This window comes from Argopecten irradians, chromosome 6 (assembly GCF_041381155.1).
Source record: "Argopecten irradians isolate NY chromosome 6, Ai_NY, whole genome shotgun sequence".
Lineage (NCBI taxonomy): Eukaryota > Metazoa > Mollusca > Bivalvia > Pectinida > Pectinidae > Argopecten > Argopecten irradians.
The window spans coordinates 8,175,359-8,193,046 of NC_091139.1; the positions used below are offsets into that span (position 1 = coordinate 8,175,359).

General features: G+C 34.0%; 1 protein-coding gene across 5 annotated transcripts in view; it reads left to right on the plus strand.

Moving 5' to 3' along the window:
* Positions 1-15,451, plus strand: part of LOC138324877 (grainyhead-like protein 1 homolog) — a 61,674-nt gene extending 46,223 nt beyond the window's left edge. For all 5 annotated transcript variants that reach the window (XM_069270098.1, XM_069270100.1, XM_069270097.1 and 2 more), the window contains 15 exons: positions 945-2,090; positions 4,032-4,195; positions 5,958-6,052; positions 6,335-6,399; positions 6,534-6,645; positions 7,883-7,980; positions 8,254-8,310; positions 8,987-9,085; positions 9,472-9,544; positions 9,855-9,982; positions 10,206-10,252; positions 10,614-10,711; positions 10,916-11,001; positions 11,301-11,365; positions 11,689-15,451. In XM_069270098.1, the coding sequence (XP_069126199.1) occupies positions 945-2,090; positions 4,032-4,195; positions 5,958-6,052; positions 6,335-6,399; positions 6,534-6,645; positions 7,883-7,980; positions 8,254-8,310; positions 8,987-9,085; positions 9,472-9,544; positions 9,855-9,982; positions 10,206-10,252; positions 10,614-10,711; positions 10,916-11,001; positions 11,301-11,365; positions 11,689-11,818 (2,463 nt within the window). In that variant the 3' untranslated portion in view covers positions 11,819-15,451. The remainder of the gene's footprint in view (positions 1-944; positions 2,091-4,031; positions 4,196-5,957; positions 6,053-6,334; positions 6,400-6,533; positions 6,646-7,882; positions 7,981-8,253; positions 8,311-8,986; positions 9,086-9,471; positions 9,545-9,854; positions 9,983-10,205; positions 10,253-10,613; positions 10,712-10,915; positions 11,002-11,300; positions 11,366-11,688) is intronic.
* Positions 15,452-17,688: the final 2,237 nt, after the last annotated feature.

The following is a 17,688-nucleotide window of genomic DNA, read 5'->3' on the forward strand; positions in this document are numbered from 1 at the left end:
ATACTAACAACATACAATATATACTACTTATATATAAAATGTTCTAGCATATGTGAATTTTCAAAGTCAAACATTTCCAAAAATAAACTCTCATGTACATAAATAGAAACCCAGAAACCAGCGTTTTAAAGAATATATTTGATAATTTTTACAAGTATAAGGGTAAATTGATTGTTCATTAAAACTTAACAATTAAACTTCATCATTTTGAAATATTTCCAAATGTTTTATATGTAAATTTAAATCATAAGCAACACTTGTGGAGATGTTTCTTGTGTCTAAAAAAGTGGATCGTTCACACAAAAAAAGAAGAAATGCTCAGATTTGTTACGTTTTTGTAAATCAACAGTCCACAAACATGTTTATACACCAGATCTATCACAGGAAAGGTAACAAGAGGGAAAAAAAGGCCGTAATTAATTATAAACAGATAATTTTACAACAAAATGACCGGACTGTGGAGACGTGTAATAAAAAAAAGACGTTTATATGTGTATGAATGACAGGTGTGTTAGCGATAGTGAGTAAAACACACTAAATATGGCTGTAATGTGTTCACTTACAGAGAAACCCATACATCACACCAGCACCTCCCAGCTCCCACATATACAACTTCAAACACTCTCTCAGATGCACCCTTGCAGCAAAAATAAGTGACTTGCATTTGATTTTGAAAAGTTTAAGTATTACCCTGATTTATAGCAGAAATGCACTTGTGTGAAATATAAATAATGAGGCCATTTTTATTTTATATAGAAGGTAATTATCATGTTTTTGTGGTAATAAATTATCCTTATTTGTAATAAAGAATAGTTCTAAAGTAATATAAATCATACATCTGAACGTATATTTCTAAACAATCAATTTCTGAAATATCTTGTAAAAGCCAACTGTTTTTATTTTATCAAATTAGAGTAATTATCTGTCAATTATTTTTTTCATAGACCGAAGAAAGCCAAAGTATGTCTTTAAAAGGTGAACCTTTGGAAGACACAACCTTGCTTGAAGCAACTACAGAAGATGCCTTGAGCGAAGCGCGGATGGAGACAACCGCTTCACCTACGTCATGCTCGGTTCCGTCCGCCAGTCCACCGGCGTATCCGGTAGAAAGTGCGGCTGTAAGTCCGGAACAGTTAATACAATTGGTGCCCTCAGGCGAGGAGGTCTCGCCTTATAAGGACTGCATACCCGTAACTCACGCAATTACTTCAATTAGCAGTGTAGAGGTAAAAACAGTTGACACTGTGACCACAGAAACTGCCCAGTATAGTGATACTTCGGACACTAGTGCAACTGACCAGCCAAAGACAAACGGTGTGACTAAAAGGATTTCTAAAGCACTCAACGAGAAAATCTTAAAGAAACTCAATCAACAGACCATGGTGAATAACGTTAATAATTGCGGTATGGCTGTGTCGTCTGCTTCATGTATGAATGGATACGTGCAGGACTCTCAAGCCAACATGCATGTTGGTGGTAACATACCTTTATACCCAGTGAAATCGGAGATAATGCAGGAGTATTCTCATATGAATGGAGATGTGTCCCCCGTGGAGGATACTTCCATGTCCATGTTACCGTTAAATACGGCCATAGCGACGTCAGTGATGACGGACCACATGGTCCAGAGTGCACCGTCCTCGGTTCTGTGTGACACAATGTCCGGACTACAAATGCCGGTGAATACGTCAGCACTCCAACAGCATCAACAGCAACAGCAGACTGGACAGTATACGTATTCTCCCAGTGTCCCGCCGGTGCAGATCATCCAAAACGTCCACACGACTTACCAGTCCAACATTAACGCTAACCCGTCCCATAACGTGACGCCGGTAAGGCAGAATTCCTACCCCTCATCATATCCTAGTGCTAACGGGTACATGTACCCGGCCCTCAGCAGCCCCTCCTCCGAGGGCCAGACCCCGGAAAGAGACTCCATGTTGGAGCGGTATATCCAGCAGCAGCAATATTTCCACGAGAATCAACAATTATATCCGTATGTTGTCAAGGACAACCAGAATTACGCCATGAAGTCTCCGGATAGCGGATACCAGGAGCCGTGTCTGTCACCTAACAACGTCAAGGCTATCGTGAGTATTCTTTTGACAATATGTACTTACAGTATAACTTAAAGTTGTCGCCGCTAATATTCACGAATCATTAGATTTGTAGCCCAATAAACATGAGGTTCAGGAAATCAAATTGCAATATATATTAAATTTTTATATGTACACAAAACTGAATCATATTTTGTTTTTTGATCATAGGAAAATTATTATTAATATTTACCATGTGATTTTAGGTGAACTGTTTCACACATAGAAAACTATCTGTTCAAGCAAGAGATTTAGATAGCATACTCAATATCTTAGGCCTTGATCAAACCCTTTAATTCAAAAATGTTTACCTCTTCATGCCGTAAAAGCTTCGTCATTTCGGGGGTTAATATTCATAATCTGTATAATGGCAATAAATCTAATGAATATGTTACTTATTCGGCGGAACGCACGTGGTGTTTTATTTACTATAAACACACTTTAGATTTTTTATCGACAAATGTTGTAGATTAATGGATGCAGGTGTTTGGTACAACGCATGCAGTATCTGCAAAATGATACTATGAATATTGGTTATGAAAAAAAGTGATTTATGTTTCCGATTTAATTCATATGTGTTGTCAGTTTTGAAGATAATATTATGGTGATTCCATCTTCTAGACAGCTAAGGACATATGCTGAATCATATTAGTACATTGCACATAATTGTGCACCAGAGCATTTAGCGACCTTTTAGGATATTACACTCTATCGTTTTAAAAGCTGTGTCGTACATCGGCTATATAAAGCTGTTAATCTCGAGTTTTATGTTCATTCGTTCATAACAACATCACGTTACCTCAGTCACATAATTGTCATTCGTTGACAGGTATATGTTTGTTATCTACATCAAACTTAGACTACATTTCGTTTGAGGGAGACAGAGATATAAAAGCCGATATGTATCAAGAATAAAAATCTTTTAGATTCTTTAATTGAATATACATTTAAAAAATATTTTGAAATTGTGATCATTTTCACCCGAATCGTTGACTTATCACCTGGTATGTTCGATCGCATTCAAGCGATTGAAATGTAACTCGAATGCAAAAGACAGTAAAATATATAATGATATTTTTATTGAAAGTTTCTTAGACGTTTATGTGTATATTTCTATTTTCCCTTTCAAGATATATATTTTTATTAAATGTTAAAGATGTAAAACTTCTTTCTAATGTTGAACTCATATTCCAGGTAGGTAAATAGCGTGGAGATACACTAGATTTGTTGACATTGTTTTTTGATAAGTAGACATCAAGGACTCCTAATTATTTCCTAATCACGTTAATCCAACATGTAGAATAAATAATGATGGTCTTAATAAAAGGCCTTTGGCGCCTCGGGGCTCCAAGGGGCGCCGACAAGGGGAGATAACCATGACAAAAGTCACACAAATTATCCTATTATATTCCAATCATTGTTCATTAGTCGACTAGCCCCGGAACTGACCCGCCCGCGGGGTCGGGGCCTATTGTCTACCACTTAGCGTACCGACGTTTGAGTCTTTTGTTTGTGTGAAAGTTACCTGATAATTGATGTAATTACGGTAATTATATTGTCTGTGTTATTACGAGACAAACGATTAGGGAAAACAATACTCGTGTCATAGGTCGTGCTCCGTGGGAATTTTTAAATTACAGAGTTATATCATCCTCAAATTAAATTATTATTATTAATGTTTTAGATTTGAAATAGTTCTGACTCTGAAGTACACTCTGTTGTTGTTACGCGATTTTGATATGTAACACTCAAATAGAAATAAATTGTATCATTATGTAAAGGAAAATTTTAACAAGGAAAATACAGTTATGGTTTAGAAAACAATGAAAATCCACCATAACTATAGGTATAAAGAGATAAGATTTTGATAAGGGTAATGAACATGATATTGTAAGGCTAGCATACATTTTGACAATTTTAATTTTGTTACGATAGGCGTACAAAGATGGTAATTCCAATTACCAAGAGAGTGCCTCAAACGGTACCGCAGCGGGACAAAAGCGGAGACGGAAGTCGGCCACCACCAACTATCCACCAAAAGGATGCGCATTCTGGCCCGGAAATGAAAAAGTCAACTACAACACGACCATTCCGAAGCTGTAAGTTTTTATTTCTTTATTAAATTACTCACTATTTCTAGATTTTAATTTCATTTTAAAATTAATGTGATCCTCGTCCTCATTTAGACTCTTTTACATAAATCTCCCGTTTTGTGTTTTAATGTGTTTATATTCATTTTTAATGGTGCCCATCACTTGAAGATGTTAATTCAGTCGGAATAACACATCTAATATATTTACCTAATCACGAACAAAACTATTTAATTATATGAATTGATATGTAAGCAACATGGAATACATTTAACATTGCCACTTAAGGTGTCAAATAACGACAATGAAATGTCCACACACACCTGCACATTAACTACGCGGCTTAATTAATATAAACCCCGATATGCACGGGAATATGAAGTCCTGACAATTTTATGCCCCATCATTGTATATTTTCATAAAAGACGGTTATGGCGGGGGCGTAATTTGGGTCTAAATTCAATCTTATGTCAAATAACATGACTCATTTTTAACGACAATATAAAAATCGCTCCATCAACGAAATAAAAACCGCTGAAAATCTTTATGCTTTTCCGCATTTCAGTGTGCGTCTCGGCCCCGAGAACAAACAGGGAACACTAGCTAATTGTCTTGATCTGTCAATTTGGATTTTATATTCTTGTTTTATATATTTTAAAAAATATATAAAGCTATTAATCATAGATCTGTGATTGATATTCCGCCTATTTTGTAAGAATAGCGAGGGGCTTTATACGAAACTAGCGTCTATACATCTGACAATAGATATATATATATATAAGTGACGGTGTCATCTTTCATCTGTTGTCACATTAAATTCGGTCGAAGTTAGAGAAGTCGACTGTATATAAATGTTCTTTTGTGATCGCATTAATGCTGGCATGTTCACTTATAAAAATCAATGGTTTCGAATTTAAACAAAAACTCGTTCATTCACTTTTATTATACATTTTTCAAATAAAATAAAATGAAAGAGTTTAAAAGACCATGAGAATCGCTTAAGTTAGAAATCGTATACTTTTATACCAGAACTAAAGAAATGAACAATAAATGTAATAGGATCTAACGAGACACTGAAACTCAGCATGCGTTAGGTGGGCAATCAAATCCACACAGTAACCTTCCTGACGAGGAAGGGGTATGTTTTGAAATGCCGATCTTGGGTGTAATTGGGTTTTGTGAATAATCATAACAATCTGACGACTTTGTATTTTTTAACTTTGTGCTGCACCTGGCGCAGTTGTGACGTAATTGCGTGCAGTGGCGTACCGCATCGTGTGTGGTCGGTTAAGTTACAGTACAACAAGTGCGACAAAAGTTATTTACACAATATCGAAATTTGAACTTTTAAAATATGGAATAACAACTTCACACATATGTAACACCCAAACTTTCTTTTATATTTATTAAATTTAACTGCATGTCATCGTACCCGAATTTCGCGCTCACGTGGACACACACACGTATCACCGGAAATACAAAACTAAAATAACACCCATTTCGTCTAAATTGAAATTTTAACCCTAACTAGTATCTCTGACATTATAATATACAAACAAAATCAAATATTGAGTTTAATCTAAATAATTTTGATATCATTGGAAGTTAATTTATTGGTTTCATCCTAATTGCGTCCCTACAACGTTTTACCATTTTATATATAGATCAGCGTTTTAAGCAAAACGCATATGCATTAAAGTTGTGTCAAGTCCCTGTGTTCCCTATTGACTATATGTTGCTAAGTAACCGATGTTTTATTTTGTCAACACAGGGAAGTGAACACGACAGGATATAAATACACCATGGAGACTCCCATCTCAACATCTGTACGTGTGGAAGAGGACCGCATCACATACCTTAACAAAGGTAAATATTCCTACGCGTGAACTACTTTAATATTACCACGAAATAAACACGTGCCTCATCATTCATTTACTGATCGCAAATAAATTAATTATTTCTTTGTTAAAATGTGTTTATTTCCGTGCTATTTATTGACTTTAATTCATCCTCTGATCGAGTTATTTTCCATAGAGTGAATGAAATATGTTACATAAAGATCTTATTGAAAATTTAAATCCTGCATTGTTACCTACAAATGTAACACATTATTCCCCCTGTATTTCTAACCATGTGTGTTCATTACAGGACAATATTACGGTCTGACGTTGGAGTTTAACGCTGACAGAATTCCACAAGGCCAGTTTGTTAAGGTAGGACAAAGCATTCAAAGCTTGACATCACATTATATCTATTTCAGTGCATTTGAATCTGAATATCTATACTTATTGTTATATGCATCCCGAATGAAGTTAGTACTAATGCGTATTATCCTTGGATTTTTCAGTCGGTTATCATGGTTGTATTCCGCGATGACAAGTCTTTAGAAGACGAGCGAAAAGCCTGGGAATTCTGGCATTCCAGACAACACAGCTACAAACAGAGAGTATTAGATATAGGTAAGTACCTTCATGTGATCATTACCTATAAAAACATATCAATATTTCAAAGTAGCCTGTTGTGAATGTTGATAAGGAGATTTCTTTGTTAGTCTTCATTACATCAGGGAACTTAAGCCACATCAAAGTAGACTTGGATAAATACTGAATATTTCCACCAATTAAAGTTTGTCAGTGTTTGAAGACGTTCAACACGGAGTCAATAGTTGAAAGATGCTAGCATATATGACTTTTATGTGTTTTTATGAAAGAAGTTCGAATTATCTATTTCAAACGAAATAGATTGTTTGCTTTCTGTGAAGAACATCAAATTGTTTGCCATGTCAACCTGCCCGCCTCGTACACGTGTTTAATTAGAGGTAGTTGGGTGTAACGTAATTCCATGTTCGGAGTATTTGTTTACATGTACTTCAATAGCAGCCTCAGATGTTTGTTTACATGCTTTAAGAATACCTATGATATACGACATGGTGTCGTTTGATAGTTATTGGTAATGCATGTCATAAAATAACCTAATTACTGTTACATACATTTTCATTTTCTATTCATCTGAGATGAATTTTTTAAGATTTATTACAAATGTAAGACACATAAATCATGTTAAGATTGAGAAGTCAGATTGTTTTCAAAAGCGTAAAATAGATACGCCTTTATCATGAGAGACATCTCAAAGCATTCAATATTCTTTCGCACTTTTGACCCTTATAAAAGAAAATGGAACTCTCTTTTATATCCCGGCGTTAACTTCCGTACCATATAGAACTATACCAGAGAAACTAATAAAACCCGCATCTCTCCTCCTTTATTGCAGTTTTTATGAGGAGAAGAATATGTTTTTTACTCCCTATTATACAGTCATAAACCGATAGACGATATTGTTAATAACCCAACGCCGGGTTCCTTAAACGTTTTCTTATTCAAATGTTCAACAGTGTTGAGACGTTTTACTGTTTGTAATTTGACGTAGTCATTCATGGGTGTTAGAAATAATTAATGTTTTGATAAAAAGTAAAATGTGCGTAACTTTTTAAAATAAAGTAATTGTATCATTTAAAATTGGATTGACAAAGGGAGCCTAGTACTTGAGTTGGGCGTTACATTCCTTCATACAAACAACATATTTATTTAAAAAAAACAACCTTTGGATTGCTTTAGTAAGTTATAGATTCTAAACATTACTGAGATCTCTCTTTATTGGATGTAGTGCTGAAATTTAATTGTCGGTTTTTTTTTCTAGATACCAAGGATAGTCAAGGAGTCCTTCCAAGTAGCATAACGGAAGTGGCTTTCAACGCAGTTGCAGTGAAATGGAACCCACGTGACTCCCCAGTCAAGGTGTGTAGGCATGTTTTTGGTCAACCCACGCTTTTTTTAGATCTAATTCGAAATTCACAATTATGACATAGTGACGTTTGAATGTTACAATTCATATATAATATACCAAGTTTTCATTTGTACAAATAATCTTGAATGTTTCTTGCATAAAGTAATGAGATTCCCTTCAACAATATAATGTCGACAGATTTGAAAATTTCTCTTTGTCCTTCATTTCATCAAACTGTATTTTATGAAGCGATGTTTACCAATATGATTTGTTTTATTATACAGGTGAACATAGCCGTCCATTGTCTGAGTACAGATTTCAGTAACCAGAAAGGTGTCAAGGTACCTAGCACTATTTACTTATTTAATATGGAGACAACCCTCCGAATACGTCTGTCTCCTCACACTCTTGTGTAACTTCCTTTGTGTGCAGACATTTTAAAGGTGTCCATTGATCATTTTCATTTGATAATCAAATACTCGATAAACCGATGATCGTTTGAAATAAGACGTGTATACATAAAATCTATGTATACAGTAATATAAAGATTTCTAATTCCTGAAGACGTCACAACTATACGTTAAAAACTTTTCTTTTGTTTGTTCAGTGCTGAATAAAGTGCACATTCGATTCTACGTTGATGGTTCATCAAATAATGTAAAGAGCAAATTAAATATTCAGATTTCATCCATTATTCACGTCACACAGAAAAAAACGTTTTAAGGAAGTTTATTTTGCCGTATAAAATGCCTATTTGTATTTGGCTGTCTATGATTTTTATCTTTTAGAACTTCATATAAATATTTTACCCACCACTATGATCACCTGGTGTCTTTTTGTTTTATTATTGACTTAACAACTGGTCCCATGTGACATTTAGATTTTGATAAATGTTTCCAATGACAAAGGAATAACTAATTACAGATCATCAAACAAAGGACTTGATTACATATTAATGTATTTACTTTGCCCTGTCAGATAACGAGATAATTAACATGCTTGCTGTTTATTTTCCAGGGATTCCCCCTTCATGTACAAATCGACACGTTTGAGAACCCAAAAGACCCCTACCCTATCCACAGGGGCTACTGCCAGATCAAGGTGTTCTGTGACAAGGTAAGTTTGACCCTAGTAATCTCATGTCGACCTCTGACTCGTAATTAGTCTGTATAGGTTTTAATGTTTATGGTTTTCAATTTGCATAATATTATTGTAATTTATTTATTCAGTGTATAACAATAAGGCTACTGTTCTTGATCGGTAAAACGTGACGTCTACATTTTTCAACGAACTTGTTTGTGGTAGAGTTATTTTGACCACTCAATCCAATTCAATATGCAATTTACAATGTGGAATTTATATTAGGATGTCACACTGTTCATCATTGCTGGTCACGGACTAGTGGTTTAAGTTTACATTGACTGTGTTTACTTGTGTACAGTTAACTTCTTGGCATTCAGTGTTTATTAGAACTTATGTTTTTTATTTATGTGTGTTCCTAGGGAGCGGAAAGAAAGACTCGAGATGAAGACAGAAGACGAACGAACCGCGCCAAATCTGAAGTCTCCCATTCCTGTAAGTGTAGGTTAATCTTTACTTTGGTGATATTGAATTATATTGTCTGCGTGACGCTTGGTTTATTATCAATTCATAACAAACATAGACTATAGTATAGCATATTTTTAGAAATGTTTATTTTACTTTTCTAGCACGTAAGCTGCTATAATATAACATGTTAAACAGCGTTTAGCATTGTTTATTTGACTTTTTCAGTACGTAAGCGGCTTTAATATAACATGTTTTTAGCATTGTCTATTTGAATTTTTCAGTACGTAAGCGACTAATTTATAACATGTAATTAGCATTGTTTATTTGACTTTTCTAGCACGTAAGCGAGCTGAACAGGAAGTGTATTGGCCACCATGTGAAAGGTCTGAGTTTTACTCCATGGCTGAGACTCAAACGTTCCCAGTTCTCTTCACTCCTGCCACCGACCAAGAGGAATCAACCAAGGTAAATTTTTGAAAATAGATTTGTCCATGATAAACACGAGTTTATAATTAAACTGTACTTCCTATAAGGTCTTTACCAAACTATAAACAAGGATTTCTCTCGTCAAAGATTTTCCCATGGTAATTATTTCTGTTGATTTCCCATCCCTTTTCAGCAATTACTCTGTTTTATTGATGTGTTACCAATGGCATTTGAATCACGCTTGAACGATTTTGTTTTTCAGTCTAGTCCCGTCAATGGTATTCTACAAGATGATGACGGAAACTCCAGGTAATTATCCTCAAATTAGGCCATGGAAGCGTTAAAGATAACACTTCATAAAAATACAATGAAAATCGCACTTAAGATAGTACTAATGTTCATATAAAAATTGTCGGAAATTTGAAACAATTTTACTAAATTTTTAGCATTATTATTGAATTTGCTTATCTAAGTTGTCTTAGTACATGAGAATTTTGTTTCCGAACAATATTTGTTGACAACATTTTAAAAATGTAAAAGTTCACAGGGTTCTTAAATTATAACTAGCAAAAGAAAGAAGAAATATGTTCGATATTTTGTTGTTTAAGCAGTACAGGCGTATATGTAACTAGTAAAACGAAAGTAGAAATAAGTACCATTTTTGTTACAGTTTAAATAGCACTGGTGACTGTCTGGAAGACGCGTTGTATCCTTTAGCCAAACGACAGAGACGGGACTCCTATGGACAATATGCAGACTACCCAAAAAGTATGCTAAATTCAATTATAAATTAGAAAATAAAAATGCAAAACCAAGAAGCCAAGTTCTTCTGCTCCGTATGTCTCGATAAACATTCTTGATATTGCCATGTTACAAAACTAAGAAAAAGAGTTGTTTAGAATTTATAACTTCAATACAAACGTATATCTATTGTCATGCAACTTATAAAAAAATGTCTGTGTTTATTTATAGTCCTCCTCTACGTACGTGAGCAGCATGAGACCGTCTTTACTGCCCTGATGTTACGTCAACCCACCCTACTAGGTCTGCTACAGTCGGTAAGTCATCAAACTTTCAAATACCGCCTCCATCTTATATCTGAAATAATTATGGTAGATCTAATTTATCTTTCATTCATGTCTCTGGACTCAAACTTTTCAAAACAACGTATCTTTCTGCATCATGTCAAGATTGTAGTTTTGTTGTTTGCCCTTACTTCTTTTAATAATCTTATGTTCTACCACTTCATCATTGCGCAATAATATGTATATTCATGTAAGATGTTTGTAAAACCTGATTATATATTTTTTTCTGCAATTGTCTTCGTCTGACATTAATATATGATTTCATTATACAGGTGCAAGAGAAATATAATGTGCCAGCCTCAAAAGTCAAAAGTACCTACAAGCGATCGAAGAAAGGGTATGTATATTTTGTAGTTATTTGCAGATCTAAGTTTACTTACATTTCTACATATCAAAGGTCTGATAAAACGCAGATTTATGTTTCTAGTAAATTTCTGAGGTGAAACATTAAATAATGTCCTTCTATATATTAATGATGATTAAGGATGCTGCCACACTTCCCAATGGAATTGTTGTCCTTTTTAAAACTTTTTTTTTCTTAAAAACACCGCTGAAAAAGTAAGAAAAATAAGAAAGTCTCCCTGCAATATTTTCCGTTGAAGAATTTCAATACATGTTTATGTCTTCATCATAATTTAATTCCTTTCGTTCTAATTTTAGAATTCTGGTGAGAATGGATGACAACATTGTGCGACACTACTCCCACGAATCCACGTTTATGATCGAGATTAATGAAGTCAACGAAGACAAAGATTACGAGGTGATACTCACAGAAATAGACCCTAATTAAGGAAGCCAGTTCCAAATCAAGGTCAACATACCCTGATTTAGGTCAATGGACCTTAATTGAGGTCACCAGGTCGCCCTGGTAACCAACCAACAGTCCCTCACTGTTCCCGCCATGCCGTTCCCGCCGACGCCGAGAAGGACACCAAGGCTCACGTGAGCGATTTGATCTCAGGAAATCAGCCAATGAACACAAATGAAATTCACGGATTGAATTAATGAACAATTTTGTTCCAGTTGGACTGAAACATTTATTCGTATTGCGTAATAATGGAACAGCGGTACGAGTAAAATGGACGCAGCGAACATTCCCGACATGCATAATACGAAGTGGAGCAATACCGTTAATGTGAATCTGAATTTTGATACTAGTCAAGCGAGCATGCAAACTGCTGATGGATATATATATATATTCAAAGCATGCATTGATGCAAATATGTATGTTATCCATATTAGGACATCACACTATCACGAGACTGGGACTCTTTATATGCATACATATCCATTCTTCAATTTGTCTCATATTGTTATCAATTGTTTTCACGTGTTCCTATTGTTGACTGTTATATATGTTTCCCCTATGTCTGCGAGAGAATAATATATCGACTATTACCATGAATACGTCATAAATTGTTTGTTGCATATAAAACTACAAAAACCGTTGAAATTATACTTTATATATTCTATATACATATATTTGATTTGTATCAAAATATGTTGTTGAGATGTTATTTGTACAGAACGATATTTGAATACTCATAATACATGTGTCACAAAACTGAAAACAAAACACAATGTCTCTTCTTTTGTTATTAGAACTCTTGTATTGAACGTACTGTGTCATTAATACTTACAAAATATCTGATGATTTGCAAAACATGATCGTTGACAATGAATACGAAATATCTACTGATTACGAAAATCGTTGACAATGAATACGGCAATATTAGATAGAATTTGGCCTCAAAAATAAATTACCATGTAGCAGGTAATTTTTGCGGGGATGATAGTCTCGCAATGTCGTTAAATATTGCTATATGATCGCAAAAATGAAATATCTGACCCTCAAAATATTGAGAAATGTTTGAGCCATGTGCTGTATATACCCTTAAAGGTAGATCGCGAAGATTTAATTTTCTGGAGTTTGTTTGCTAAAATCGTGAAAATTTTGAACCACGTAAATACTCGGCTATACGGTATGGTAACAAAGCATGTAATGATACCTCAGACGTAGTGTAGACACCAGTGTCCTAGCAACCAACAGCACTCCGATTGGCTATCTTAATTATGACGTCATTTATTCATAAGGTCATGCTCATTTTAATGTCACAAACTTTCCTGAAAATCGGTAAATATCTGACAGATTAGCGTTGTTAAACTTATTACTATGTCCAACTGCCTTTTTAATTAGAGATTTATGAAACATTCCATTGCCTTTATAAATGTTGTAACTGATGCTGGTTTCAGGGTTGTACTAAGTGACTGATATACGTGTTAATTAATTAGCATATGTTTATACGAGTTTTAATACCATCTGATCAAAATTATCCATCCATGACTTGTTTGTTACCTCTCCATTGTGTAGTACTTAGTAAACGAAGCCATGGACGGATGATTTCAGTCAGATTGGTTTGGAAGGAAATAAAATGAGGAGACAAAACCATAAAAAATTAACATTGACGCAATCTTAGTAGATCGAGTCAAACAGATGAACTATAAAAAGTGTTGTAAAATCTATTATATTTCCGTTTCAAATACTGTTAGTTCATGTGCATAATTATATCTACAAATCGAAGAAATCCATTTTCATCTGTATAGTTCTGTAAATACATTTGTCCAATCAAGGATCAAGTATTGTTTGTAAAGTCCTGTCACATAGACAGCGGATAATATATATTTATAAGACATTGCTAAACCCAGGGTCCTCTTATCAGAAGGCTTCAGGTATTCACGAGAGATGAAACATTTCTTAAGCTGTATCCTATGAAGAAGATAATATCTATTGTCGGAAAAAAACTTCAATTTAGCTTTGCATATTATAAATATTACTGGAATATCTCCAGTAGATCAAAAAACATTCTACAAACCTTCCCATTAGAAAGTCTAAGTGTAGAGATGTTTTTGTGTACTTTTAGTTTGTTAAAACGTAATAGTTTGTACCGAGGTACACTAAATGTGATTTTTTCTGTGATTTTTGTCTGAACGTTATTTCCATATTACGTTAACTATAACTTGAAGCTATTGAAACTATGCACTATATGTCTGCTAGATTAAAAAAAGAAATCTTAAAACCATCCATCGATAGAAACATAATGCCTTTTTTAATGTTATTTATCTGGCATATTATGTACATTAGATTTAAATGTTTACAGATAAACACTCATTATTTGTGCTATGCAATTTGAGCTGCGTATTATACAACAAAATTCCAATAACTCCAGAGTACTTGTTAGAAATCTCCACTCCCAATCAGCATAATCAACATTTCCTATGTGCAATGACGTATACACTGGAATTTTTTATTAACCTTTATAAGAGCAATATTAGTAATCTGGGTTCATCAGCGTATGAACTTACAAACGCTCAGCTGATTATTGTAAACCATTTCAATTATCAATATGCATTTTTGCGCAATTTCGCAAAAGTTGCGCGAATAATTATAGAACGTTTATGTGAATGCCAGATTGTGGGTTAAAGCTCTTGATAACGACTCTATGTATTTTAAGTATTGGCGAATATTCTGGAATTGGTCAAGACACAAAATAACATAAATTAAATGGTATACAATAATTGTTTTATCTTTTAATGTCACAATACCTCTGTCATTTGTAAGAATTAGATATAATTCCATTATTTACTGTTAAAAATACATTTGTGATGATTACACAACATTATACAATATGTTGACCTGCTCCTCCGCTATTGGTATTTTTCGTTAATTAAATTGACGTGCAATTTAAGTATTGGAAACGTTTTGAAGATTGTTATAATTTTCAGTCATTTTATTCACTAGCTGGCCTCTTAACATTCATAGTTCATTACGATTTGTACATCATCATGTCATCCATGCTGTCACAAAGAAATTGTATTATGTATGAACAGGCCAGTATTATCCTATCTTAGGGAGAAAAATTATTTCTGTAGCAATAATACTGTTAGGAATATCCCATTGTTCTTTTGGGTCTACCCCCTCTATGACGTCATCAATACCTTTAAATTCATCATATTAGTAATTAAAAAATTTCCACCATTTTTTTTCCAATTTTCCACCATTTTTTTCCCAATCTGTCTATATATCATTCTAGGTCAATTACCATTGAAGCAGCTGTAGTGCAGTTTTAATACGCTGATGTTGATACATTGTTCATATTGAAGCTTAAACTGATGAAAATGTTGACATGGAATGTTGGCATTGTTGTAAATGTGCTATTATCATGATTTCTGTGAAATAAATGGTTCATGAATCAGTGTATATGTAGCCCGATGTGAAACGTGTTTATGATTTTTGTCAAATGCATAATAAATACTTGTCCATACTCCATGACTTAACACGTCTCAAATATTTTATTTTAGATATTTTACTTTGTTGACATGTGAACTGTATACAAACAATAATAAAACGTTATTTACAATCTAATTTCTGTATTTGTGTTGTCAGTTTTACTATACATGTCATGGTATGTGGGTTAGTTGCCAGGTACTGACCGCTGCTCGGTGGTTATTCCCCTGGTACTCCGATTTCTTCCAACGATAAACCCGACACATCACTTGCTGTCAGTAGAAGGATAACTTAAGACAAAGCAAAATATGCAATTGTATATGGTGGATTATTTATGTTAATTATACGCTGTGTAATACACAATAGACAGTGTAAATCAACATTGATTGAAAATGTTATCAATTCGCTTGAGATTCTGGTACTAAGACCACAAAGACCCCTCGAGCGCTTACATCCGGGCTATCGAAAGTGATATGCTTAAGTTGTATAACTTGCTTCGCGTGTAAAGTAAATAAAGTTTGATGTAAGAGTCGTTGGCACTTTTACCTCCGGGGATGACGACGCCGTTTTTTACGATTCTGAGTGCATATATTTACAAGGAGAGTAATTAACAATTAATATCAACATGCAACTTTAAAGATGCTACGTCGCTGACGATGATGTTTTCTTCTCTATCAAAACAGAAGCAGTCGAATTAGTATTTAAATTCAGTTACTTAAGTCACTTACTGTACACCATTACCACCAATGGAAAATTTGTGCTTCTTATTTTACTTCAATATAAAAAATAATTAATTGCGTCCCGAAAAATTCCATGGCACTATGCCCTATATAAAATGAAGCACTGTCTGATTGTGCATGCACCAAACGCAAGACAAATTACTTTATGAATTATGTGTTTTTGTGGTAATTAGACAAATATATACACGATTAAAAATCAGCTATTGTTCAAATAATGAGTATCGTTTATGTTCTATCGGCGGTGGAGCATCTTTTAATTGCGAAGTTTTAAATCTAAGACGAATTTGATAACCATTGCGAGAGCACTAAATTATTACTTTTAATACAGTGTTCAGTATTTGAGAGGTTCAGAATCAGTGTATAAAACAATCCGAAAGCACATTTATAATACAAGATGCTGTTTTAAAGGGACAATTCAGTAAGGCTAATTCTATTACATAACCACGAAGCAAAATATGACATAAATGTATTGTTCTACAATTCTTATGAAACATATAACAAGAAATATTGAAAAATCCCACGACATTGTGAAGTATTTTGATTGATACCGTTGAAATTCCAAGCAGGCACAACACACGTTAAATAAATGCAATATATAACCACTGAGGAGTTGGTGAAATTATTTTTAGACAAGAACATGCATCTTATAAGGTAACAACACTACTGAAAGAGCGATTTGAGTAGTTCTAGACAAAACATTCTTTACTACACTAGCAAGGGCCAGGGTTCGGCATACAAGACATCCGACAACTATATATGTGTAATGGCGGGCTGTAAGCTAGTTTGAACACTTCACATATATATACATTTCACTACAGTGGACTTTTCTGGCATATCACCATAAAACCCAACTAATGTAATTTCTATTAGAACTGGTTCATTTTCGAAATATGTGCAAATTCTGATGTATTCTTAGACTGAATTGTCTCTTTAATCTAACATTTTTTGGAATTATGATACTTTCAATGCAAACTTGATATCTAATGTCAATCATGTACCCCCTTTATATCCCAACTGTCAACCAGAGATCATCTCGCTGGAAGTGATATATAAACGATACCATGTTTTCAATGCCAGGATTCAAGGCACCGCTAAGGCAGTACGATCAATACAAAATTTATCTTATAGATAAGTTTCATAAAAATTGCGTTGTACTCCATAACAATGGCTGAATTTGATCATATACCAGTACACTGCCCCTCCAAAAGTTCTGTAACATATGTTAAAATTTGCTGACAAGTTATCTCTAAAAATGGAATTAATGAGTAAGACAAGATAAATAAGTTGATAAATAAGATAAACTGATGCCTGTAATACAAGGTATACATAATCTTGTACTAAGTTTATTGTAAAAATGCATGTGTAACAAAACTTTTGGAGGGCAGTGTATAACACGTCACTCTTACACACATTTGAAGTCGTTGCTATGGCTACCCAGATTGTACATTTTATGAACGTGAAAATCGTTTGTGTTAGTATCCGTAATTTTCGAATTTCCATTACAACTTATTTCTGAAATTAATTATCAAAATTTGTATTAGTTATCTGTGTCTAAATGATGTCTAATGAAGATAAAGCATGATGTCGTGTGCATGATATTGTCTTGGTACTGCAAAATGCTGATTATCAATAGAC